The sequence below is a fragment of the Pelobates fuscus genome, chromosome 3 (genome assembly GCF_036172605.1).
Source record: "Pelobates fuscus isolate aPelFus1 chromosome 3, aPelFus1.pri, whole genome shotgun sequence".
Lineage (NCBI taxonomy): Eukaryota > Metazoa > Chordata > Amphibia > Anura > Pelobatidae > Pelobates > Pelobates fuscus.
The window spans coordinates 70038837-70065102 of NC_086319.1; the positions used below are offsets into that span (position 1 = coordinate 70038837).

Here is a 26266-nt window from a genome sequence, read left to right on the forward strand (position 1 = left end):
AGGCCCTCACATGTGGGCCTCTGGATGGTCTCTTGTACAATTATTCAAGTCCTATTTTTCCCCAAGAATGCCAGCACAAATGCAATGCAAAGCAGTTTTGTTAAAAGAGGCACTCCAGATGTTGTGGACTCCATCTCCCACGACTCATTGCAGTGTTACTGGCGCAGACCGTCTTTGGGCATTGCAAAGTGGCTACCTAAAGCACAGTATCTCTTTAGCAGCTTGGGTGAAGCAGGACATAATTTCTGCACTCTTCTTACAACCATGGACTGATGGGCAAAGAGCAATAGCCAACAACTCTGTTAGCCAACTTGCAGACTATGTCATCCAAGGTAAGAAGAATACTTCAGAAGTTTAAATTCCACATTTTATTAGAGGAGGGGCCATGCTTTAGGTGGCAGGAAAGCCTCAGATTATGTGAATATTCTTGGAAATTGTTTAATAAGAACAGGGGATACTGTCCATAGACTAATGCCCCACAACCACTATAACTAGGATTTAGGTGAAGTTATGGTGCAGGCACTGCCTCTTTTAAGGGCAAAAGGAATTTCAGTCATATAAAATCGGTCATAAAATAATCTGTGCTTCCTCTGTATTCCTTTTATAATAACTAAATGGGAACCAAATTTTAGACAAGGCAGGTTAGGGAATTAGGTTATTTGCCATATAAAGAACAGTGGTACATTTTTAATGACCATGAAGAAAAAAAACACTACTTACCCCTTCTGTGAGCTCCAAAAGGGGAACAGGTTTTGACTTGCAGCTTGAAATAACTATTTTATCACCACTGCCCGAAGCCGTGACCAGAAAATGATCTGAACTTGTAGTTACGGACCATGCAATATAATTTGTGAAATATTCTACAGAGAGTGCCAAGTGTGAATGTTAGCATTACCCAAGATTTCTATCAACAAAGGTCAGCATCAGGTTCATGGCAAAAAATAAAAAGTAGATAGCTAGCAGCAGGTTAGCGAATCTCTAAAATGGATTTAACTAAAAATAAAATCAAATTTGCTAAACTTGAGTTTGCCTCAGTACTTCTGATGTTAACATTTCACTTTGATTGGAGTTCAAAGCAAAAGGCTTCAATAGTGTTGCATCATCAGAATTCAGCCTGTCCTCTCTCTGAATACTACTACAAAGGATATTCAAAGAATTTGGAGAATCCGTGTTTAATCTAACCACCACACTGCTTATGTTCATTATAATTGTAAAAGGTAATGTGAGTGACATCAGTTAACAAAAGAAAACTCCAGCCATACTTTGGGAACGCCTATAATTGCCATGAACTCAATCTTTGTCCACACGAGAATAAAATCCCACTAAATGCAGCACCCTCCCACCTCCCCCCCATCTATCCATGTGATCAGAAGAGACTTAATAACTGAAAGCGGTTTGATGTAAAATATACTTTAAAAAAATGGAGGCGCATGAAACAATGCGTACAGCATGTCATAAGACAAGAATGTATTTATCATGACTTCTGTTAAAGGAAGGAATTACAAGTTTCATAGCCACATATCCACAGTAGCTTATCTTATGGGCAGTGATAACCTGTTTACTGCTTCATAGATTCTCACCATTGTACTCAATTCTTTCTTTGTAAACAGTGTGCATTGGTTCTTAAAAGGAACACCGCACTGATTTTTTATTTTTTTTAGATATACCCTCGAACAAAACATGCATTTTTTTTTTATGTATATGAAAATACAACTTGAAAAAGCTGTACTCTTCCTGTCTGCAGTCTTTACAAGCCCTCCATTCTTTCCCTGACAGACTGTCTGTGCAATGGAAAACACCAGAGACTTCTAACCAAGAAGCACATATACGTGGATCATGGCGTTCCTATGATTTTCAATGAGCTGTAGTACAGCTCATTGCAAAGGGGGAAAGGCAGATGTAGTCTAGCTTAGATCACCTGTGCTTCGGTTAGCTCTGTTGACTGAATGGAATAGAAAGAAAACCACCCTGGGTGAGTGACAACTAGGGAGGGGTTTTCCTACTCCAAATATAAAAGAACCAGAAATTTAGTAAGTCTTTTGCCTAGGCAAATTGTGTTTTAAAAAGGTCAACCATTTGTCCAGGTAAAAGCTTTTTGCTTGAAATTACTGTGTCTACCACATATTTTATTATTTATATAGTGCCAGCAAATTCCGTAGCGCTGTACAATGGGTGGAATAACAGACACGTAATTGTAACCAGACAAATGGACGCACAGGAACAGAAGGGTTGAGGGCCCTGCTCAATGAGTTTACATGCTAGAGACATATTTAGATGGAATAAGGCATTCAATTAACGGGATGTAGACTAGACAGAAGAAAATAGGTCGATGCATATTCAAATCACCCTTTTTCCAAATAACAAAAAATAAATACATGTTTAGTCAAAAGCCTCTAATTAATGGTTTTAACTTTATAAAGTACTTACTAAATGGCCACCCTTCATTTAAAACTGCATTAACACCCTGATAAGCCAGCCCTAACTTCTGATGGCCACTGTGAAATATATTAATTATATTATATATTGTGTATGTATTCTTTATTCAGAAAATCAACTTTCAGTCCAGTAAACTGAACTTTCATCAGGATAACAAACAATATACAAAAACATCCATTTAAATATCCCGGGCAAACAAAGCTAAAGTGAAAAAGGCACTCCACCCCTATTGCTATAGAAACCACTACCAAATACCATGAAGTGCAAGTGGAACGCAGGTAATATACAGAATGTGAAACAGAAAAACAAGTATGCATAACAGATCTATGTATTAACCACCCATACTAAACTGTGAACTCAAGTAAGCACAAGTGAGATCCAAAAGCACCATGTAGCAATAAGTGCCAACAAAACATATAACATTGTTGCAAAGGCTGGTTAGTACCACAAGAGATACACCATTTCAAAGTCTATACATGTTAATTTAATCAAGCACAATCGCTAATATAAGGTATACTATACATATTCAAGGATGTTAACAAATAAATAGATATTTCATCTTTGGGGTAAGGAACAATAAAGGGAATGTCTCTCATTAAGGCCTTTTGGAGCCACAGTGTAACTTAAAGAACCAGTAAGCTTCCTTCCTTACAGCCAATTAGGTTTGATTATAAGCTGAATGCAAAGTGCCCATCAATTTGGGTAATGTGCAGATCCAAGAAATCAATGTAGTCTATGCTAATTTTATAAGTAAACCGAACTGTGGTATTTAAAGCATTTAAAAGGGACACTGCAGGCAACCAGACCACTTCAGCTCATTGAAGTGTTTTAGGTCCCAACTCCCATCACCCTTAAAGGACCACTCTAGGCACCCGGACCACTTCAGCTTAATGAGGTGGTCTGGGTGCCAGGTCCTTCTAGGGTTAACCCATTTTTTCATAAACATAGCAGTTTCAGAGAAACTGCTATGTTTATGAATGGGTTAAGCCTTCCCCCTATGTCCTCTAGTGGCTGTCTCATTGACAGCCACTAGAGGCGCTTGCGTGCTTCTCACTGTGATTTTCACAGTGAGAGCACGCCAGCGTCCATAGGAAAGCATTATGAATGCTTTCCTATGTGACCGGCTGAATGCGCGCGCAGCTCTTGCCGCGCGTGCGCATTCAGCCGACGGGGAGGAGAATAGGAGGATCGGAGGAGGAGAGCAGGAGGAGATCTCTCCGCCCAGCGCTGGAAAAAGGTAAGATTTAACCCCTTTCCAGAGCCGGGCGGGAGGGGGTCCCTGAGGGTGGGGGCACCCTCAGGGCACTCTAGTGCCAGGAAAACGAGTATGCTTTCCTGGCACTAGAGTGGTCCTTTAACCCTGCAAGTGTAATTATTGCAGTTTTTATAAACTGCATATTTACATTGCAGGGTTAATTACTCCTCTAGTGGCTGTCTACCAGAGAGCCACTAGAGGGACTACCGGCTTCTTAGACAACTTTTGGTAGTCTAAACGACGCTGGACGTCCTCACACTAGGCATGAGGACCTCCAGCGTCGCCAGAATCCCCATAGTAAAGCATTGAATAATGCTTTCCTATAGGGAGGTGTAATGTGGTAACACTGCTCTTGATGAGCATTAGTTTCCGTCGACAGAGCCTGACCCAGCACAGAGGGACATCGGTACTGGATTCAGGTAAGTGTCTTAAAGAGGTTTTAACCCCTTCAGCGACATGGGATAGGGCACTCCAGGATCCTCTAGTGCCAGAAAAACAGGTTTGTTTTCCTGGCACTGGAGAATCCCTTTAAGTCTGACAACATACATTTCAATTCATGCTCATCCCCCTGTCGATAAAGCACATATAAGCAAGCCCTCTGCTTCTTTTTCTATATATTGCCTGAATGCGTTCCACTTGTGCTTCATGGCATTCTGTTGTCGTATCTATGGTAATTATGGTGGAGAGACGGTCTCATGGCTTTGGTTGACCAGGATATTTAAACGGATGCTTGTATATTGTGTGCTATCCTGACGAGTGTACATTTTGGTGGAGTGAAACGTTGATTATTTTGAATAAGAATACTTAAGCACAATTTAGCAAGAACCAGTCACTGCATTCCCTCAGGATTATAGAAATGTGTGTAAGTAAATAGTAATTTCAGGCAAAAAGCTTTTACTAAGGAAAGTAGTTATTTTAACTTTAAAACACGCCTATGCAAAAACCTTTTGCTGAACTGGTATACAGGCAAATAGTTGTTTGTGCACGCTTCTCACAGGTTCTCTTCTTTTTCAGACTTAAAAGCCATTTGCCGGGTTTTAAATACTGGGGGCGGAGCCGAGCCACGAAGCGGAGAAGTCGCATGGGGCTGAAGCTCCCACGAAAATAGCAAATCGTTGGCAACTACAGCCCACAAAATCACCCCTAACTTACCCCAAGTGACAGCAGGAGACGGCAGAACCGACATGGGGCGTAAAACAAAAAAAGCGAAACCCGACCAGCCGAGACAGAGCCAAGACATTGGGGCCATGTGGAGACAGGCCCGAGAGGCAGCAGGGCCCAAAATGGCCGACCACGCTGACACATACTCTGACTACTCGGACGACTTCTACCAGGAAGACGACCTGCCAATTACCACACGCCTACCTAAATCGGGGACTGCACTTCCAGACCCGGACAATGCTCCGGTGACCACATCAGTGCTAAAAACCCTGCTGGCAGGCCTCCAGACCACGCTACAGGCGGACATGGCGGCCCTACGCACTGAGCTACAGGGCATAACTGGAAGGCTGGGAACCCTGGAAGACGCCTCTGCGGCGCGAGATGCGCACATCACCGCAATGCAGGCGGAGATCACCAACCTCCAGCGCAAAAACGAGGACTACGACCGACGGTTCGCCGCCGTGGAAGAAGAGCGCAGAGCTAACAACATAAAGGTACGGGGGCTGCCGGAAGATATACCGGCTGAGGAGCTGCCGCATTATGTCCGCAGACTCCTGTCGGAGATTCTCACGCCGAAACAATCCAAAGCCATCCTCATCGAATCCATATTCAGGGTTCCGAAAGCAGCTAGAGCCCCGACCGCCGCAACCCGTGACCTTATAGTCCGCTTCCAACAACGCAAAGACAAGGCCACACTCCAGGCAGCACTTAAAAATAGAACCCAGGTCACATTCGAAGGACACTCCTTAACTTTCTTCGCTGACTTAACGGGCGGCACGCTAGCATGGCGGGGGTCGCTAAAACCCTTCACTGCCCTCCTCAGGCAAAGGGACATTAAGTACAGATGGCGCCTTGATCGATCGCTCCTGGTCCTGAAGGGCGAGAATAAATATGTGGTCCACTCGCTTCAAAGTGCAAGAGACCTGCAGCACGCCCTAGGAATACCCCAAGATGCCATACCTGGACCGGCACCCCATGAGAACCCAACCCAGCAACACAGATGGGACCCAGAGCGCACCAAAACATTTGTACCACGACGACCTAGACAGGTCCCCTCTGGAGAAACGGGCACTTGAGAAGGCCCTGGGGACCCTCCAAATGTAGTCCGCACTGAACGGGACTGTATGACACTCAACCAAGGCACCGTGGCAATATGATCTACTGCCTCACAGATGATCTGATTAATGTTTTATTATTGTTTTATAGTTGTTTCCAATATCGTTTTTATTGCTGCTCTCCAACTTACTAACACGAGCGCACACACCGGCACCTCCCCTGCCCCAACGCACGCTCAAACACGCTTGGGAATACATAGGGCTCCTTCCCCCCCCCCCCCCCACCCTGGCCTTGGGTAGCCATGGGGGGGTGGGCGACGAAGCAGCAACCAGGAACAACATACCCAAACACTGCAGTCAGACACGCACCTAAATATGCCAGAATACATTCTACAATTTATACGCTCACAACATATATTGCCCTACCGAATAGTCACACTTGTCTTATGCTGCACACGCTAACTATTACACACAATCTCTTAGCACCTGCTCTCCGCGACTAGGCACCTCTATGGGACATATACATTACAGCTCCAGACAGAGATGGCACCTGCAGCAGCGATTAACCCACTACGTGGGATGTTCACATGCTTAATCCATGCTATTGCCTTATCACCGCTTATTATCGTTTTATAAAATCAAAAATGTGCAAATGTTTTTATTATGCCCTACTGCAATGATTGTATGATACTTTAGCGAAAGATCTTCGTTTATTCTCACTTGTTTTGGTGCCCCCCCCCCTCTCTCAGGACATCTCCTAAGGTGTTTTATATTGGCAACCATCTTAAGATCTCATATATATATACAACAGGTTCTGGTGACACCCTTTATAAGTGTTAGGTTGACAACTAGTGTTATATAGCAAATGTCTCACTGTGGCAACCAGCGATATAACTTGAGCGATTTGTAATCCTGTTTTCCTGTTCTAGACATATCATTTTAATCCTATAAGCCTGTTACTTAATCTTGTTAAGCAAATTATCATTATTAAGCGATGCAGACACACTACACATATTTTGGATATGTTTGATAAGCATGTGACCCTGCTATTTTACTTAACTTTAAAAAATGTGCGAACTTCTATGCCACTGTCTATTATTCGTGACGCTTGCAACACGCTATTGTGGCGTCTGTTTATATCTTGTGACCTTCTGCACAACTAAAATAAAGAATTAAAAAAAAAAAAAAAAAAAACCATTTGCCTGAGAAACAGGCACACAGACAACCTGGGTCAGTGGCCCCTTCTCAACATTAGCCACTGCAGAATGCCCAGAAAGTGTCCCCTGCTTTGCTATACATACAGGCTGTGACGGTAGTAGAAAATATCCCCGTCAAGCATTCCCTTCTTCCCATAAAAGTAAAATCACCCAATATTCCACAAGTAGAAATATCCCTGGAATCGCCGAATAATCCACACATGAGCCAAAACTTAATGCTGGAACAAGACTGATTTACTGGCACACAGAACTCACAATTTATGCAACACAAAACTCCTCCTCTGGGCCAGGCTAGATAATTGAGTTTTAGCAATATACATAGCTCAATTATCTGCTGGCCAGAACATTTACAGTTTAACATACTTTTTACCTAACATTCATAACTATAAAACCATACATCACATTCACATAAAAATTACATATTCACAATCAATCCATTCAGGGGAACAACATATAAAAAATGGCATGAATCAGACCAGGGGTTCAAAAGTTAGTAAAGTATCTTTTAAAACCCCTGTAAGCATGGCTAAATCTGGCTTAAGCAGATTTTATAGAGGCCTCTATCCTGGAGACAAAGGGGAAAGTAATTCAATTATCCAGGGCTAGAGGCAGACTCCATTAACCACATGGTTACAAAAAGACATAAAACACTTTAAAATACATTCATTCTTGACATTTGGAATCGAACAATATAGACCTTAAAATAGCAGGGAGATAATTAAAACTGAAGCATATAGGCAATTGCATAAAAGTCCTTCACACAGGCATCCTCAGAAAGTGTCTGCTTACTTGCCGATAACCACCTGGGAACCCCCGAAGGGATGTGTTTCCTGCTGGCAAAGAAACGATCAGGAATCCCAGGAAGGTAGCCCTTCCTGGAGCCCTTGGCCCCTGTTCACTAATAGGTGGGGGAAGTGACCCCTGCATGCCAATAGATGCCCATGCTCTACATAAAAATTACCCATGCTCATCAATACACATCCAGGTGCCATAGTAAAGTGTTTGAAAATACTCTTCACTTTCCTTGGAGGGGTTCCAAGGTGGAGTTTGTCAAGCAGGAGCCACTTTCCAGGGTTGTCCAAGTGGTTAGAAAGGGCCACTTTTCCAGGTTGCCTGAATAATCTGAGATGTTGGAGCTGGCTTTTCTTCAGGGTGTTATTAATCCAGCTTTAAATGGAGGGCAGCTATTTAGTGTGTAATTAATAAAACACCATTAAGAAGAGGTTTTTGACTAAAAGGTTCTTTTAGTTATTTGAAAAAGGTGACTGAACATGCATCCATCTATTTTTTTCTGTCAAGTTTACATTCAGTTGATGTTGCGGTCCTAGATGATAGAATTACAAGATTTTACTATTCAAGTGACAAACACAGGATTTTACTAAAGATACAGAACCAAATATTATGCTTATTTCTCTTTTATTTCCTCAGCAGCAAAGAATTGTATATAAGTAATAAGAAATTTTTTTTTTTTTTTTTTAAATCAATAACCCTAGCAAGGGTTAACCATAATACCACAGTAGGCATATCCACCCATGCTAACCTAAGCCACATCTCATTCTTGATAATGCTACCAAAAAAACACAACAAAATAACCATGCAAACATTAAAGGGACACTGTAGGCACCCAGACCACTTCAGCTCATTGAAGTTGTCTGGGTGCTGTGTCACTATTGCACTTAGAGCTGCAATTTGCAATTCTGCAAATCTACCAGACAGTCACTGGGGGGGCGCTTTCCTGAATCCAAATGGACTTATCTTTTTATCTGTTATCTGACACTAGACGTCCTCACGCTCTGCATGTGAACAGCGTCAGATTTTCCATTGCTGCGTATGTGCATTAGGTCTCCCCTGCCGGGGGGGGGGGGGGGGAGGAGCGCAGGCGTGAACTGACCCTGCGCCCTGGCTTTGTTTTCCTGGCACTATAGGATCCCTTTACTATCAATAACAATCGCCAGTAAAGACCAAGGATGAAGTCCTACGAAGAAAATCTGGAGATCAAAGTAATTTATTCAGTTGGAGAAAACAGGACTATGCATATCAGAAATGGGACCACAAGCTGAAACAAAAGAAAAAAAATATGTAGTGAAATAGGAACAGAGATGTAGAAATAAGACCACAAATCACATTAATCATAAGCATCAATGACATAAAATATTTGACAACGCCTAAAGTAATCATAAGTATAGCAAAGCTATTTTAGAATTACTTTGACTCATGTACAAGTCGAAATACATAAACACATTGTAAAACAAAAAGTGTAACAACCAATGGGGCATAAAATAAAATCAGGCTGCAGTAATACTTGCCTCTGTGTCTTTAAAGGACCACTCTAGGCACCCAGACCACTTCAGCTTAATGAAGTGGTCTGGGTGCCAGGTCCTTCTAGGGTTAACCCATTTTTTTCATAAACATAGCAGTTTCAGAGAAACTGCTATGTTTGTGAATGGGTTAAGCCTTCCCCCTATTCCTCTAGTGGCTGTCTCACTGACAGCCGCTAGAGGCGCTTGCGTGATTCTCACTGTGAAAATCACAGTGAGAGCACGCAAGCGTCCATAGGAAAGCATTATGAATGCTTTCCTACGTGACCGGCTGAATGCGCGCGCAGCTCTTGCCGCGTGTGCGCATTCAGCCGACGGGGAGGAGAAGAGGAGGATCGGAGGAGGAGAGCTCCCCGCCCACCGCTGGAAAAGGGTAAGTTTTAACCCCTTACCCCTTTCCAGAGCCGGGCGGGAGGGGGTCCCTGAGGGTGGGGGCACCCTCAGGGCACTCTAGTGCCAGGAAAACGAGTATGTTTTCCTGGCACTAGAGTGGTCCTTTAATAAAATCATAATTTTGCATGATGTTAGTAGTAAAGTCTAATTATTATAATAGAAGACACAGAGTCTCATATAGGCTAGTTCAAAGCTGTGAAACAAAAGAAGTAAAATGCAGAAATTAATGAAAATAGTACTCCCTAAAGGTAGATTCATAAGATCAGTCAGCAGCTTTCAAAGGTACTTCCAGTCGGCAACCCATTGGGTGTGCTCCAAACACTGAAGTATCAACCCCAGGGGATGTCATATTTCCATCACACCCAACATGCCAAGGTGACCCTTGATGATGACTGTAGTGGCGATGAGGACTCCGTAAAGCCAGGAACAACTGGGTGAGCAGGATTTCAAAATTCATCAGTCTGAGATCCCTACGCCATAAGACAGGGCATAACTTCAATTTGACAGGAAAACAAGGAAAGAATATAGATTTAATTGCAGTCTTAGCCCATCTAATGATATTAAAATAAACTTTGCGTGGATAAGAACGTGCATCAATATCCAAAGCTCAGACGTCTAAAACACGCTTGCAGGTTATCAGGCAGAAGAGCATGACTAGTCGAGTGGTCATATTACCTGGACAAGATTTAAAAAGATGAAGTAGAAACACTTCCCTAAGTGGCCAGTATCTTGGTTGAGGTGGTCAAGCATACCGGATGCCTCTGAGAAAACGACAAAATTGCAGACTGATACAGATTGATCACACATTAAGCCAGACCATGGTCAAAAAGATTTGTAAGAAACTATTTCACAGGAGCAGAATCCATGTGTTGTTCCATGCAGAGACACAAATTTCAGGCATGGTGGTAGGATTGTCTTGTTCCCAGAGCCCAAGTTTCTGACAATAGTTGACTGTGGAACATCCGAAGCAAACCGGAGAGGAGCCAACCTAGAAGTCGGAGATGTCCCTAAACTAGAAGGGGATTTGAGTACCCGCCGGAGTCCAAGAAATGGTCAAAAGAAAGACAGTAATCTTGGAATGTCAAATGACAACTCCATGAGTGTCGGAAACCATGGTTGAGCAGTCCATATTAGAGATACGATGATCAGAGAGGTTCGATAGAGTCTCAGATGAAGTAGAGTGCAAGCTATGAGGGGAAAAAAGGTGGAAAGACATAATGGCGGGCGACTGGCCGTGGTTGTATGAAAGCATCTGATGTCAGGGCCTCTGGGTCCGGTATACAGGTGTAGAAGGTTGAATATTGCTAGTTCAAGCGAGATGGAAAAAGGTCTTTGTCTAGAAATCCCTAAAGTAACTGCAATCAAAGGACGATGATGCAGTACAGGCGCAAATCGATGGCATACCCCAGGTGCCTGGAGTTCCAATCCGCCTCGGTATTGGTCAGACCAGGGATTTACTCTGCTTGAACAGATATATTGAGATACACACAGATCTGCCAGAATTTCTTAGCAATGTCCACCAGAACCAGTGATTTTGTACCTCCCAGGTTATTTATATATATCAGACCACAGACATGTTGTCCAGTAGTAACAGGCTAGAGCAATTGGTTGTAGCTCCCAGGAAACTTTGCTGTACAAATGAACCCACTAGGAGTTTGAGACAATTGATATGAAGGAACTTCTCTAATGGAGACCATTTACCACAAGCGTCTTATTGTTCTGGCAAGCTGAAGAGTGATTATGGGGAAAGAGATAACATGATGGATATCCTTCCTAATGCTCTTTATCCCTTGGATGGAACGGATATTGAAACCCAAAAATTAAATGTGGAGGAGAGATGATGGATGGATATGATAGATTATGATGAAGAAGAAACTCTGTGTCCTGAACCATAATGAATACCCTCCATTTTGAAATGGTATTTCCCAAATGCATTCAGAGAACGTAGATTTATCACTGGATATATTCCTCCTCCCTTCTTGGTGACCAAGAAGTAGTTGCTCAAGCAACTGAGTAGAAGGTGACACCAGTATGATGGGGCCTTTTTCCTTTAAGGCTAGAATCTCTGCAGACACTAAAGACTCTTCTTTTGCCAAGAAGGCGATCCTGTGCGGAAAGGTGGTCTGAACTGAGGAGCGTAAAAAATGTAACCGATAGTCTTGAATACTTTGCAGGATCCGGGCATATGAAGTCAATATCTCCCACCCACTTTTGATAGGGAAGAAATGTGAGTTGAACGAATATTTACCATAAGGGAGCAAACTCTGGCTCCACACGATTGCCAAAGTCTGCTATGGATGGGAAAGAAGAGAGGTGAACATTTTACATCCTGTAATGCAATCCTAGTCAAAGTGGAACTTAGATTCCCAATGAACATTGGGGCAAATGGCCAGCCAGAACACTAATCTGAAAAGAGAACGTCCCCCCCGTCACCCTCCCCATCTACTCCCCCAATGTTTCAAGGGAAGCACCCATCACACCTTATGGCCGTAAACTCCATGACATAGTTGAAGGCCCAGTACGCATCTCGTACGCTGCACATGCAGGAGGGGGCACCTTGCTACCCCCTGGCTTGCACAGAGAGGCCTACCAGGCGGAATCAGAACGAGACAAACACCCTCCTCCTAACCCCCTCTCACAACACAGCAACGAATGACAATGTACACACTGAGGCACCACAGCCTACAGTGATGCCATCACAATAGCTACAGATCTTAACACCAGGGTCACAAAGGGTTATGAAGCCTGTAACTTACCGGTATTGATTAACCCCTGTACAAGAATTGCCAACAAAAGTCAAAGTGGTATACAGGATTCCCCATTGTGCCTTCTTTCTGTATTCCCTCCCCACCTATTATAATACCATAAAAAAAGGAAGACAACCTCAATAATGTAGTAATTTTACCAACATGTACATAGGTTAAAATATGTTGAAACCACTGATGAAATACCCGTATACTTGTACAATCTGTATAAATGTCACAATGACACTACGTACGTGATGTATGCGCTATATACTTTTACCCCCAGATTCTGCTTTCTGTACCCCTTCCCCGTAAAACAAGATCTTCGAAATAAAGAATTTATTTAAAAAGTAAAAAAAAAAAAAGTTATAATAATTTTTTTATTTTTTTTTTTAAAAGTACGTGCCCGGCATCTATCTGAAAACTGCATGATTAATTGAGTGAGATTATTTGATGTCCCTCCCATGGCACGTGTGACCGATTTGGTCATTGTGGTGTCAAGGAGTGAATGGAATTCTTCAGAATTAATTTGCTCCTATATGGCCTTTTCAATATCATACTCAGAGAGGAAAGGGACCCCAGAAAATGATTGCATAATATAGCATGCAAAAAAAAACAGTCAATATTATAAATATATAGCCCAAGTACAGCCCCAGTAGAAAGAGCAATATCAGGTAATGGGCAGAAAGCAGAAGTAAACAATTTTAAAGGACCACTCCACACTCAAAGCTTTATGGGTGAGGAGTGTACCACAATAAAACCAGTTTGTAAAAGTGCTGTTTACTATTAGAAATCAGCACTATTTTAAATAATTAATGAAACACCATCAACTAGCCAGGGAGGTTTCTTCTTGCTTCTGCTAGCTCCCCCGAGCTAAAGGATGTGTCAGGCAAGCTCTACTCCCCTCATATCAGTCCTTTTGCAAACGGTTTTAAGATATATCCCAAATGAACACTGAAATCTATTTTTTTGCTCATGTGGGTAGTGGAATGTTCCTTTAACTAGTCCACAAGTGAATAGACTTAAGAAAAAAAAAAAAGGTAGTACTCAAGGCACTCACTACAGTTAACCAAATAGCACAGATGGTATGAAGCATGGGCTAGCTTACCAAGTGATCCCTCTGGAATGTCTGGAGGGAAACACAGGCAAGCTGACCAGCAACAAGAGCAGCCAATCAGGATGCCCACGTGTCACAAGCAAAGCTAGAAGAACATCAAAATTGACCACCCAAAAAATGGCTACCGCGGAACACACATACGCTAGTCAATGTGATTGTTCCTGCAGGTCTGGCAAAATGGCTCAAAATAAGGCCATGCGAGAAAAGCACAATAAAAATCAACACAAAATTGGGTTACAACCAACCCATTAATTTTACAAAGGCAAGGACAAATAAGAATGACAATGTGCAGAACACAAAGAAATTTTAATGTAACTATCAAGATAAAAGGGAAATACAGACTATGCAAAAACAGCAATATAAAGCAGTTGTTGGCAATAACACATGTAAAATACAGCACAAACTGGACAGAAAGAGGAGTAGCTATGGGTTACATGGGTGGATATGTACTGCGGGATGTCCTTATTGCCTACTGCGATATGATCATTAACCCTTTTGCTAGGGTTATTGTTTTTAATTTATTATTAAATACAATTCTTTCTTTGCTGCTGAGGAAATAAAAGAAATAAATAAGTATAATGTGTGTCTCTATCTAATATGCTTATACTGCCATCAAGAAAATCGAAGATTTGTCATGTTTTTAAATACGTCAAGAAGAAAAGAAACTAACCATACTTTGTCTTGTGTGTTAAAAAAAAAAAAAAGATTCGATTGAGAAAGAGGAAGATAAGATGAAACACAGTCAAAGTTCAGTATGGAGTGACAATGCCACTTTAACCCCTTAAGGACCAAACTTTTGGAATAAAAGGGAATCATGACATGTCAGGCATGTCATGTGTCCTTAAGGGGTTAAGCTCCACCCTTTTTCAAGTATTATGAAGCATAGGACAAATACATGAGACAACGTGGGGACCTACTTTGTCTTATGTATTTATTGAGAAGAAGATAAGAAAGGAAAAATTAAGATAGAGGAAGAGAAGAGGAATAGATTTTAGAAAGGTAAATATGAGATGACAGATCCGTTCTGATACCCCACCTACCGTAATTCTACATATTTAATTTCCTCAATGATAAAAAAAACCATACAAACTTCAGCAGTTATTTTTAATCACAATCATCTGAAAGGTAAACCTACATTTGAACATCTACAAATGTTATAAGCATATTTTTAAGCACAGGTGATGACGATCTATCTTATCTAGTATCCTTAGAACCCCTACCCAGCTTGCAAGGTAATTCCAAACCATTCTGACCCTGGTAACAAGGTCTGGCTACTTTCTCTCAGAGAGGGTGATTGCCATTAGTCATTTTCTTTATTGCAAGTGGGAAGATGTAGTAATTGAACTGAAAGGCTGATAAAATAAATCAAGCATCACCCTGCCAAATACACCAATTACTTTCCTATCTTGATGGACTGACCAGAGCTGGCTTGCAACGTTTATTGCACAGGGTGAATAAAGCATCACTTTCTGATTTGTAATTGTTTTCTTAGTCTGCACGAGAGACCAGCTAAAAGGAAACAAATTTGTTCACTGAGCAGAAATGTTCCATTGCCCTAATATAAATTGACTCTCTTTCCATCAATGACTCATTAATGCAGGAATCTCACTGCACATAATGTGAGTCCTATCCATTAGCCAATTTTTCTTTCTTTAGTCTTAGTTTGAAAGTGTATGGGTTTTGGTGCTAGATGCGTGTCCTGAAACCAATTTTCTGCATATCCAGTTATTCTGACATGTTCCAGCAAGGAGTTTTTGAGTGAAATTAAGACAAGTGAAAGGTGCTAAAAGCACCCTAGGCCCAATGTAGTAAAAGCTTGTGAATTTGTATAATCTACCAGATATCGCAACAAAGTCTGATGTAAATTCCCATCTATTTTACTTCCAACTATTAAAACTAATTGTAATATTATTGCATGAACCTATGTTGGGCAGTGCGATCTGACCTTAAAGGGTCACTACAAGTACCATGACCACTTCAACACTTTGAATGGACGGTGCAAATGCTGCACATACAAAGATACAAAACTTTGTAATTTGCAGCCCTAAACAAGTCTGTAGTCAACATGAATAGCATACTGGCAACATAACAAATGGCATCATAGCAATCATTAAGTCCTCACCGAGTCAAGCCTCTGGGAGATGCCACCCCCTACAGCAGTAGAGGAATGATGTCATCTTGTTCCGAGGTAGCTAATGACATCCCAATGACCGTGACGGAGGTAATGTCACACCTCCAGCAGCAAATAGGTTAAATTTGTATGTGCAGAGTTTCATAGTAAAACATTGCACATACAGATACTAAGCATTATGACTGCTACAGATCACTGGTCATGGTGCTTAGAGTAACCCTTTAAAAAACAGCCAGTATCTTTTGTCGTAGGGAAGAGAAAATAAAGCGCATGTTAAATGGTTTTAACATAATTTACATATAAACTATAAATGCCATTTTATACCTTACTTTAAAATGAAGCACAGTTGCTGACCGTCACACATTTGTATAGGTAATCAATAATGTGAGCCTGGGACTACCACAGCACAACTGAAAAACAGTTGTAGCCTAAAAGGTTGTTTTCATGGCAACTGGGACTTATTGCACTTGCTGTGCTTATAGTCTGACTGGCTGTATAAAGTACCATGTACCTGCTCAGCAGGGGTTGGTATAGAATGAAGTTCATCAGTTGACTGCAGTTCCATTCATGAAAAAAACAAAAACAAAGGACAGTGCTGCTGAGATTGGATTGCAGATGCTATTAGTTTACATATAGCTCCATTGACATAAAAAGTGATTGCAAGAAGCAAACATGCACGTGACCACAGCTTCTTCAGAGAAAGCTATCAAGACGTCTATTAGGAGAAGGTTGGCTATACCATGCAATTACCCAAACAGGCAGGGAGACTCTCAAACTACTCCTTGTGACATCTCCAAGTAGAGTTGAATCTAAAGATTTTCAGAAGTTACTGTGCTAATAGGCAAATGTGTCCAGGGACACAGAATTCCTTTGAATGCAATCTGTAAAAGGTTTACACTATCAGAGTGGGTAGAATATCTCTTTAACCCCTTAAGGACCAAACTTCTGGAATAAAAGGGAATCATGACATGTCACACATGTCATGTGTCCTTAAGGGGTTAAAAGACAAGTGTATTTTTTTCTACTTTGTTCACATTGCTCACAAAAATAGAAAAAAAAAAAATGTAGACTGAAAGTATGCTTTTTACCAATCCCTTTCATTTCTGCCTTGCAAGGTTGCCTAATGTAAAAATATAAAGATCTTTCCTGAATGGAAAACAAATAAAACATCCTCTATCTTTGATGAGAAATAACAATATTATGTTGGCTGGTATGTAAAACTTGGCTGGTATGTAAAACTGAACCTTGAATGGAGAGTAAGACCTATTCATCAAGTCCACAAAAGCAGTCTTGAAAGGAAATCTGAATTATGCACACATTGAAGGATACTCTTACTGCTCCAGCACAAAGATGATACAGGATGTGATGCACTGTGTGGATTGAACTGTTCTACAACAGTCAGGGATGAGGAGTCCCATATTTTAACATCATCTCCAGCTGAAGCAAATCTGATACTGTCCATGGCTACACCTAGAAACAAAGGGAAGAAAAAAAAAAAAGTAAAAAAAAAACACAATGAGCCACATTAACATGACTTTTGAGATACCTATTGGGGTTAGACTGTTTAGACATTCAGTAAATAAAGAACATCTCTTCCAGATATATCTGCGTAAAAAACTTTAAATGTCCATATGAAAAAATATATCTGTAAACAAAGAAATATCCATATTGTGAATACCCCTTATGCCTTTCCATTTTTAATCCCATGGAATTGGAATTAAAGGACCACTCTAGTGCCAGGAAAGTATACTCGTTTTCCTGGCACTAGAGTGCCCCCACCCTCAGGGACCCCCTCCCGCCCGGCTCTGGAAAGGGGAAAAGGGTTAAAACTTACCTTTTTCCAGCGCTGGGCGGGGAGCTCTCCTCCTCCTCTCCGCCTCCGTTCCTCCCCGTCGGCTGAATGCGCACGCGAGGCAAGAGCTGCGCGCGCATTCAGCCGGTCACATAGGAAAGCATTCATAATGCTTTCCTATGGACGCTTGCGTGCTCTCACTGTGATTTTCACAGTGAGAATCACGCAAGCGCCTCTAGCGGCTGTCAGTGAGACAGCCACTAGAGGAAATAGGGGAAGGCTTAACTAATTGATAAACATAGCAGTTTCTCTGAAACTGCTATGTTTATAAAACAATTAGTTAACCCTAGCTGGACCTGGCACCCAGACCACTTCATTAAGCTGAAGTGGTCTGGGTGCCTAGAGTGGTCCTTTAACAGGCAATGACAATTCTTTGTACAAGGAGGAGCATATGGGAATGTTATTTATAAAGAGCAATTGTGGGGTGTAAATTCAGATACACACCGACAGGGTTTTTATTAAATGTTAAAGGGAAATGCCAACGTTAATAACACAAACCATATTTCTAATGTTAGTCTTCTATCCAATGTAAATAAAAGCCTATTGAGATGCATTAGCAATTTGCACCTATAAGCATCTTCTCAAAGATAATGATGCGTTATTAGAATAAATCTATGGGGAATGGCAGTGTTTACAAATAGCCTGCTCCTGCATCAAAACCACTACATTAACCCCTTAAGGACGGAGCCAAATGTACACGTTGTGAACGAAACAAAATGTAAACAAAACCTGGCATTTGCGCTATATGTCTGTCCAACCGTAATTCAGCTCTTTCATATTAAATGCACCCCCCCTTATTATATATCATTTTATTCAGGGGAAACAGGGCTTTCATTTAATATCAAATATTTAGCTATGAAACATAATTTAATATTAATAAAATGGGAGAAAATAAGATTTATTTTAATTTTTTTAGTTCTACATGACATTTTAACTGTCAATGTCATAATACTGTTTGCTTTTACTGCAATAAAATACACATATTTGTAATCAGCAAAGTCTCAGGTGTAAAACAGTAACCCCTATGTACAGGTTTTATGGTGTTTTGGGAAGTTACAGGGTCAAATATAGCGTGTTACATTTGAAATTGAAATTCGCCAGATTGGTTACGTTGCCTTTGAGACTGTATAGTAGCCCAGGAAATAAATTTACACCCATAATGGCATACCATTTGCAATAGTAGACAACCCAAGGTATTGCAAATGGGGTATGTCCAGTCTTTTTTAGTAGCCATTTGGTCACAAACACTGGCCAAAGTTAGCATTAGTATTTGTTTGTGTGTGAAAAATGCAAAAAAACGCCAATTTTGGCCAGTGTTTGTGACTAAGTGGCTACTAAAAAAGACTGGACATACCCCATTTGCAATACCTTGGGTTGTCTACTATTGCAAATAGTATGCCATCATAGGGGTAATTTTCATTCTTGGGCTACCATAGGGTCATAAAGGCAACGTAAGCAATCTGGCGAATTTTAATGTGAAAAAAATGAAACACAAGCCTTATATTTGACGCTGTAATTTTTGAAAACACCATAAAACCTGTACATGAGGGGTACTGTTGTACTCGGGAGACTTCGCTGAACACAAATATTTGTGTTTCAAAACAGTAAAAAGTATTGCAGCAATAATATCGTCCGTGAAAAATGCAAAAAAACACTTTTACTGGTGATATCATCGTTGTAATACATTTTACTGTTTTGAAACACTAATATTTGTGTTCAGCGAAGTCTCCCGAGTAAAACAGTACCCCCCATGAACAGGTTTTATGGTTTCTTGGAAAGTTATAGGGTTAAATATAGTGCTAGCAAATTAAATTCCCTATGCTTTCGGCATGGGTGGTCAGGCAGGTCCGCTAATTGTAATTAATTAGGATACCTAATTATGTAAAAATATTACATAAATATATGTGTAGAATTAATATATGTGTGTATATATATATATATATATATATATATATATATATATATAGTGATATATACGTGTATATTTATGTATATAGATATATATTTCGTTCTACGTGTATTTTGATATAAAAATATATATATATATATATATATATTAATATCACAATACAGTTAGATCTATATATTTTTTTATATTTTATTTTTAATTTTTTAATTTTATTTTTTTACGTATTTACATATTTTATATATATATATATATATATATATATCAATAATTATATATATATTTAATCAGTATCAGTCTACGTATAATTTGATATTAATATATATATATATATTAATATTAAAATACACCTAGACAGTGTATGTGTGTGTGTATATGTGTATATATATATATATACTTAGATTATATATATATATATATATATATATATATATATATATATAGAGAGAGAGAGAGAGAGAGAGAGAGAGAGAGAGAGAGAGAGAGAGAGAGAGAGAGAGAGAGAGAGAGAGAGAGAGAGAGAGAGAGAGAGAGAGAGAGAGAGATTTTTTTTTTTTTTACACTTGTTTAACTTATTTTAATTTGATTTCCAGCCAGCAGGGGGACTACCTATCATTACAGTTAGTCCCCCTGCTGGCATTATCAGCATAGAGTGGTTAGAAAGCGGTCTGACTACTTACACCTCTGACAACATAACCACTACAGTTCACCAAAGTGTTATTTTAAGCACAGAGAAGTGGAATCCCATCACCTAACGCCCAGGACATATTTTTGGGTGCCAGGCTTTTTTTGTTTGTTTGTTTTTAAGCCCTACTGCAGCCTCAAAAGCGATACTTTTTCTCCTAGTGCTCTATACAAGTTTGGTGGAGATCTACCTATAGCTTCTGAAGGAAACTTTAAAATATTTATTGTTTAGAATTTTTTCCCCCATGAATTACTTGTAATAATGGTAGTAATAATAATAATAAATACTAAAGCTTATTTTAACTACACAGTTTTCATTTAGGGCTCTAAATTTCCACTAGAACCCAAAATGTAATTACCACTGCCTCAATTTTTAACGTAAACATGCAGAGACAACCTGCCAATCAACAGATGGTGCATCTATGAGAGTGTCGGTCAGTGTTGCATTGGCTGCAACTGGACAGTGGAATACCTGGAGGTGCATGGAGGCACACAAAGCCACGTCACATTCCGACATGCTCGACCTTTCACAGGGTTTTAAGAAGTAGTGGTAGGATCAGATTTGGCACAAGGCGCCATTTGGGGTATACCAGAGCCCAGGCTCTGGAGTCTCATACTGGCAGCGGCAATGTGAATGGAGTCCGCTTGTTGGCTAGAGGGGGTACTGGGATTTAGTATACGAGGGGGAGACTGGGATTTAGTAGAGAGGGTGCTGTTTTTTTTGTTTTATATACACTGTACTTTTCAAAATAAACCTATGTTTCTATGAAACTTGTTTATGTGACCCATGCTAGACTTTGACATGCTTGGTGTAATTGCTATCTATCCCTTGCTCCCTCCATGCACAGTGTAATGGCTATCCCTCCGCACAGTGTAATGGCTATCCCTCCATACAGTGTAATAGCTACCCCCAACCCCCCCCCCCCCATACAGTGTAATGGCTATCCCCCCCCCCCCCATACAGTGTAATGGCTATCCCCCCCCCCCATACAGTGTAATGGCTATTCCCCCCCCCATACAGTGTAATGGCTATTCCCCCCCCCCCCATACAGTGTAATGGCTATTCCCCCCCCCCCCCATACAGTGTAATGGCTATTCCCCCCCCCCCCCCATACAGTGTAATGGCTATTCCCCCCCCCATACAGTGTAATGGCTATTCCCCCCCCCCCCCCATACAGTGTAATGGCTATTCCCCCCCATACAGTGTAATGGCTATTCCCCCCCCATACAGTGTAATGGCTATTCCCCCCCCATACAGTGTAATGGCTATTCCCCCCCCATACAGTGTAATGGCTATTCCCCCCCCCCCCCATACAGTGTAATGGCTATTCCCCCCCCCCCCCCCCCATACAGTGTAATGGCTATTCCCCCCCATACAGTGTAATGGCTATTCCCCCCCATACAGTGTAATGGCTATTCCCCCCCCATACAGTGTAATGGCTATTCCCCCCCATACAGTGTAATGGCTATTCCCCCCCATACAGTGTAATGGCTATTCCCCCCCATACAGTGTAATGGCTATTCCCCCCCATACAGTGTAATGGCTATTCCCCCCCATACAGTGTAATGGCTATTCCCCCCCATACAGTGTAATGGCTATTCCCCCCCATACAGTGTAATGGCTATTCCCCCCCATACAGTGTAATGGCTATTCTCCCCCATACAGTGTAATGGCTATTCCCCCCCATACAGTGTAATGGCTATTCCCCCCCATACAGTGTAATGGCTATTCCCCCCCATACAGTGTAATGGCTATTCCCCCCCAATACAGTGTAATGGCTATTCCCCCCCCATACAGTGTAATGGCTATTCCCCCCCATACAGTGTAATGGCTATCCCTCTATCCCTTCTCCCCCCTATAAGGTGCCCTGGTTGGATGGATCCGGTATATAGTGACAGTGTCTCCTGGAATGTTTATCGAACTATTTGAACCTCCCGCCATATTGCGCACACACAGTTCTCCCCCAGCTCGGGGGTGCTCTCCGTCACATAGAGCGGTGCGGAGTAAACTCTCACCTTGCAGCCGCACTCTCTGCCCTTCCCCCATGTACTTCTTCTAGCCCGGGGAACACGGGTGACGTCATACAACTCCCTCTCTAACAGTTGCCGAAACAGCACGCAAAGGCGCGTGCGCGTTCACGGTAAAAGAGGCGGGCACGAGCAGCGGACTCAGTACGGGTCAGCGGGCGGACCAAACCAGTGGAAATAGCGCATGGTTGATAAATACTGCTGCTTTGTACATGACTGGTCCATTTACTTTAATAGGATGCTGAACACAGAAATGATAGAAGAGCAATCAGAAACAGCGCTTAATTTAATGTATGCAATAAATACATTAAATAAAAAAACACAACTGCATGATAGGCATTGGGGTAGTGGATGATTAAAGGCCTATCTGTCATGATGGTGCAGCTTTTAAAATCTTACATTTTACTCCTTAAGAAAGATTAGAATGGGGGCGTCCTGGACCTTGAAGGGAGCAGACACATGTGGTACTAACTCCGTTCATGGCCGGCTGAAATAAGCAAAGAAAATGCTCGACTTAGATAAAAGATGGAGATAAAGCCATGTCGCAACACAAGAACCGCCGCCAAACAAACAAAACCGAAAAGTTCGAATGGGCACATCCAAACAGGCCCTTCAGCGGGAGGAAAGCCAAAATGGCGCCAACTCCGACCTAGCCAAAACTCCATACTCCATTGAAGCAGACATGCCGATCACTCAGGGGGTGATACAGTCCATTATGGATGCCCTATTGGAGAAGATCCAGTCAACCCTGCAGTCCACCTTGCGGGAGATAAGATCCGAAATCCACGAGCTGGGCGCCAGAACAGCCTTTATGGAGGAAAAGATGGCCGATCATGCCGAGGCCCACAACGACCTAGCCTTCCAGTTGGAAAGCCTCAAGGCGCAACTCGAATCCTATGACTCGACGCTCGCTGATATGGAGGATAGAGGGCGAAGAAACAATCTCCAGTTGTGGGGCATCGCAGAAGAAATTGGGCCGGATGACCTTCGGGCGTATGTCACAGGCCTACTCAGGGCCCTCCAACCAGATCTAGACATGCTCCTCATAGACAGAGTGCATCGGGTCCAAAAGCCAAAGTCCTTACCGGCGGAGGCCCCCAGAGATACACTGGTACAGTTGATTTACTATCAGATAAAAGACGCTACTACAATCACACCACCTGCCCTACCGCTGGGGATTCCCTGTGAAGCTGCTGATCCACAGAAACGGCAATATGACTGTGATTGCCCCACCTGAAGAAGGAGCTAAATTGCTACGCAGCTGGGGCATGGAACCACGAGAGCCCAGAGGAAGGTCGGCAAGCACACAGATTCTCCCCAGAATGGAAGAGAGCCTGACGGCTGTAGGAACACCGCAGGTTTATGGAACACTGTTTAATGTTCACTGTTTATGTTTGGCACATGTTATAAGAACATGGAGAGACAGTAATCTAGTTTCCTCAGTTACCATAGAGATATAGAGAGCTTGGCGTAACATAGCACAGGTTATGGGTGTTACCAAAGGCAAACCCAGGGCGGGAGAGACCTGCATATAGCCTGGAGAAGTTATAAGGTGCTCCTAGTCTAGGCATAGGGATACTCAGATTAACCAGACCATAACAACCATTATACTAATGCAGGCAATGTAAAACAATGTAATGATGATCCAGGCCTCACACCGGCAGAGGGCACATGACCGCTATTATCCCCTACCCCCCTTTGCCTTCTCACCCCAGCTCTTCCTATCCCCCCCTTTCCACCCACAGCGGCCATCAATAGACACACACCAGGTACAGTTGGATTACCATATAAAAGTCCTATATGACATGTAAACAAAAAAAAAATTTAATGGGAGAGCATAGGATTACTTTGGGGTACATCTGTAGCTTTGTACACCATTGTTGCCTGTATATGTCTATCTGTCTCTGCCATATCACTAGACATGATAACATCCCGAACCATACCTTAGATGCAGGGACCGCCACTGGGAATACATCCACCAATACGGCACATTGTGTGACATGACAAGAGATGGAGCAATCTGGAAAGGTCTGAAAGCAGACAGGGCGTGTCACACTTGACCCTTGACACACCTGAACCATACAGCAACTCCATAACAACTGCATAACATTTATGTAGAACTGTTACAGTGCTTATATAGAACCACTTGTTAGAAATGTATGGAACTGTATAATTGATACTGTGCCTGTGATGTTTTGTACAAATAAGCCAATAATTCCTGTATAACGAAGTACTCACTTTATTAATACATATATAACAGCATCTTCATATTGCTGCCATGTTACACAGGGTTTCAAATCCCTCGAACATTCCACCAACTGCCAACAGGAACAGGAAGTAAAGAACCAAAAGAAAGGAAGTGCATCATTCACAGCCAACAACAGCCCAACTGCCCAATGCCCATCACAAAACATACACTCACATACTCACACACTCACACACAGCCCAACTGCCCATACATCACATCTCCTTCCTTTCTCACGAAAGAAAACAAAACAAAATAGTTTGTCAGTATGTGTGTATGTCAGTATGTACGTATGTATGTATGTCTGTGTGTATATGTCAGTATGTCAGGGCTGGATTAACATAGGGGCTGATGGAGCTACAGCTCCAGGCCCAGGCCCATGGAATAGGCCCATTTAAAAAAAAAAAAATACAAAACATTTTTTTTTACTTTTTTTTTTTTAAAAACTTTTTTTTTTTTTTTACACACTACTCTTAGGTCTGCCATCTGACTGGTATTTTACCAGCACAGACAGTATTTGAGGCTGCCTGGCCGTGCCTGTATTGCAGTAATACCGGCCATACAAATGCAGATATTTTTATCAGTATAAACAGAGATTACTCTGCGATACCAGCAGCAGCCAGTAGGGGTCACTGTGTGTGGAGAGAGGCAGGAATAGGAAGTTACAGCATATCCCTCCCTTCCTCTTTCTACTCACTAATCCACAATCTAGTGTCTCTTTGTCCCCATGGCTCCCAGTGTCCCCCAGTGTCTGTGTCCCTAGTGTCTCAGTGTCCCCATGTCTCCCAGTGTCCCTAAATGTCTGTGTCCCCATTTCTGCCAGTGTCTGTGTCCCCATATCTCTCAGTGTCTCTAGTGTCCCCATGTCTCCCAGTGTCCCTAAATGTCTGTGTCCCCATGCCTCCCTGCCAGTGTCCCTAGAGTGTCAGTATCCCCATGTCTCCCAGTGTCCCCTAGTCTCCCAGTGTCTGTGTTATTGTTAGGAGCAGGTTTGAAGGTAAATCTAGAGCCAGGAACTGAAGTCTCTTTTGTATTTCTTCCTTTGTTAACGGCTCTTGTTTCCTGCTTTTCCTGAAAGGTAAGACAGTCTCAGTCTTTTTCTCAGGTGATATGCAGGAGCTTGATTGCAGTAAGAAAGTTTGGGGGGCGGGGCCGGACCGCCGAGCTGGATGGTCGCAAGACAGACCAGCTCCAGCAAAACTTAAACTTTTCAACGATAAATATGCAGTTTTGGCCAAATATACCGACCGGCAACGGCGGCCCTCGATGGGCACAGAGCCCGGGACCCAGGGAGAGGCTAGCTTGCAGAGTTGTAGTCCCCTGGGAGGGAAATCTTTGAGGCTGAACTTGAGGCCTACTCCAGCGGTGAGCGGAGCGGACGGCTGCTGCCCCGCTATCCCGCCGAACGGTACCCAGCCGGGGACCTGGGCCCTCGAGGAACTGGCTCCGTTCCCCCCCCCCTGGACCGGGGGGGTGATCCCGGTCCTCACCCTGAAACCCTGCCACCCGGACCGCCACGAATGGGACTGGTGGCCTTGCAGTACCGCCAGATCTTAAAATGGCGGAGAACACGCAATTAACCTCAAGATCTTGGCGGGAGAGACTCACCCCACAACCGCCGCAGCCAACATGGCCCCATAGCGCTGCAGGATCAACCACCCATGGACTGCAACCGCATACCTGCAAAAGGGCGCCCTACTGGGACACTTACCGCATGGAACCCT

General features: G+C 42.3%; 1 protein-coding gene across 2 annotated transcripts in view; it reads right to left on the reverse strand.

Annotated features, from left to right (window-relative positions):
• Window positions 1-22411, reverse strand: part of NEDD1 (NEDD1 gamma-tubulin ring complex targeting factor) — a 46860-nt gene extending 24449 nt beyond the window's left edge. Inside the window, exons 1-3 of one of the 2 annotated variants that reach the window (XM_063447166.1) lie at window positions 22286-22411; window positions 17157-17291; window positions 721-815 (exon numbers count right to left, since the gene is read on the reverse strand). In XM_063447166.1, coding sequence (XP_063303236.1) covers window positions 721-815; window positions 17157-17291; window positions 22286-22316 — 261 coding nt within the window. In that variant the 5' untranslated portion in view covers window positions 22317-22411. Of the gene's footprint in view, window positions 1-720; window positions 816-17156; window positions 17298-22285 lie in introns of both variants that reach the window. The other variant, XM_063447165.1, reaches the window with a different exon arrangement.
• Between the last annotated feature and the right edge of the window lie 3855 nt (window positions 22412-26266).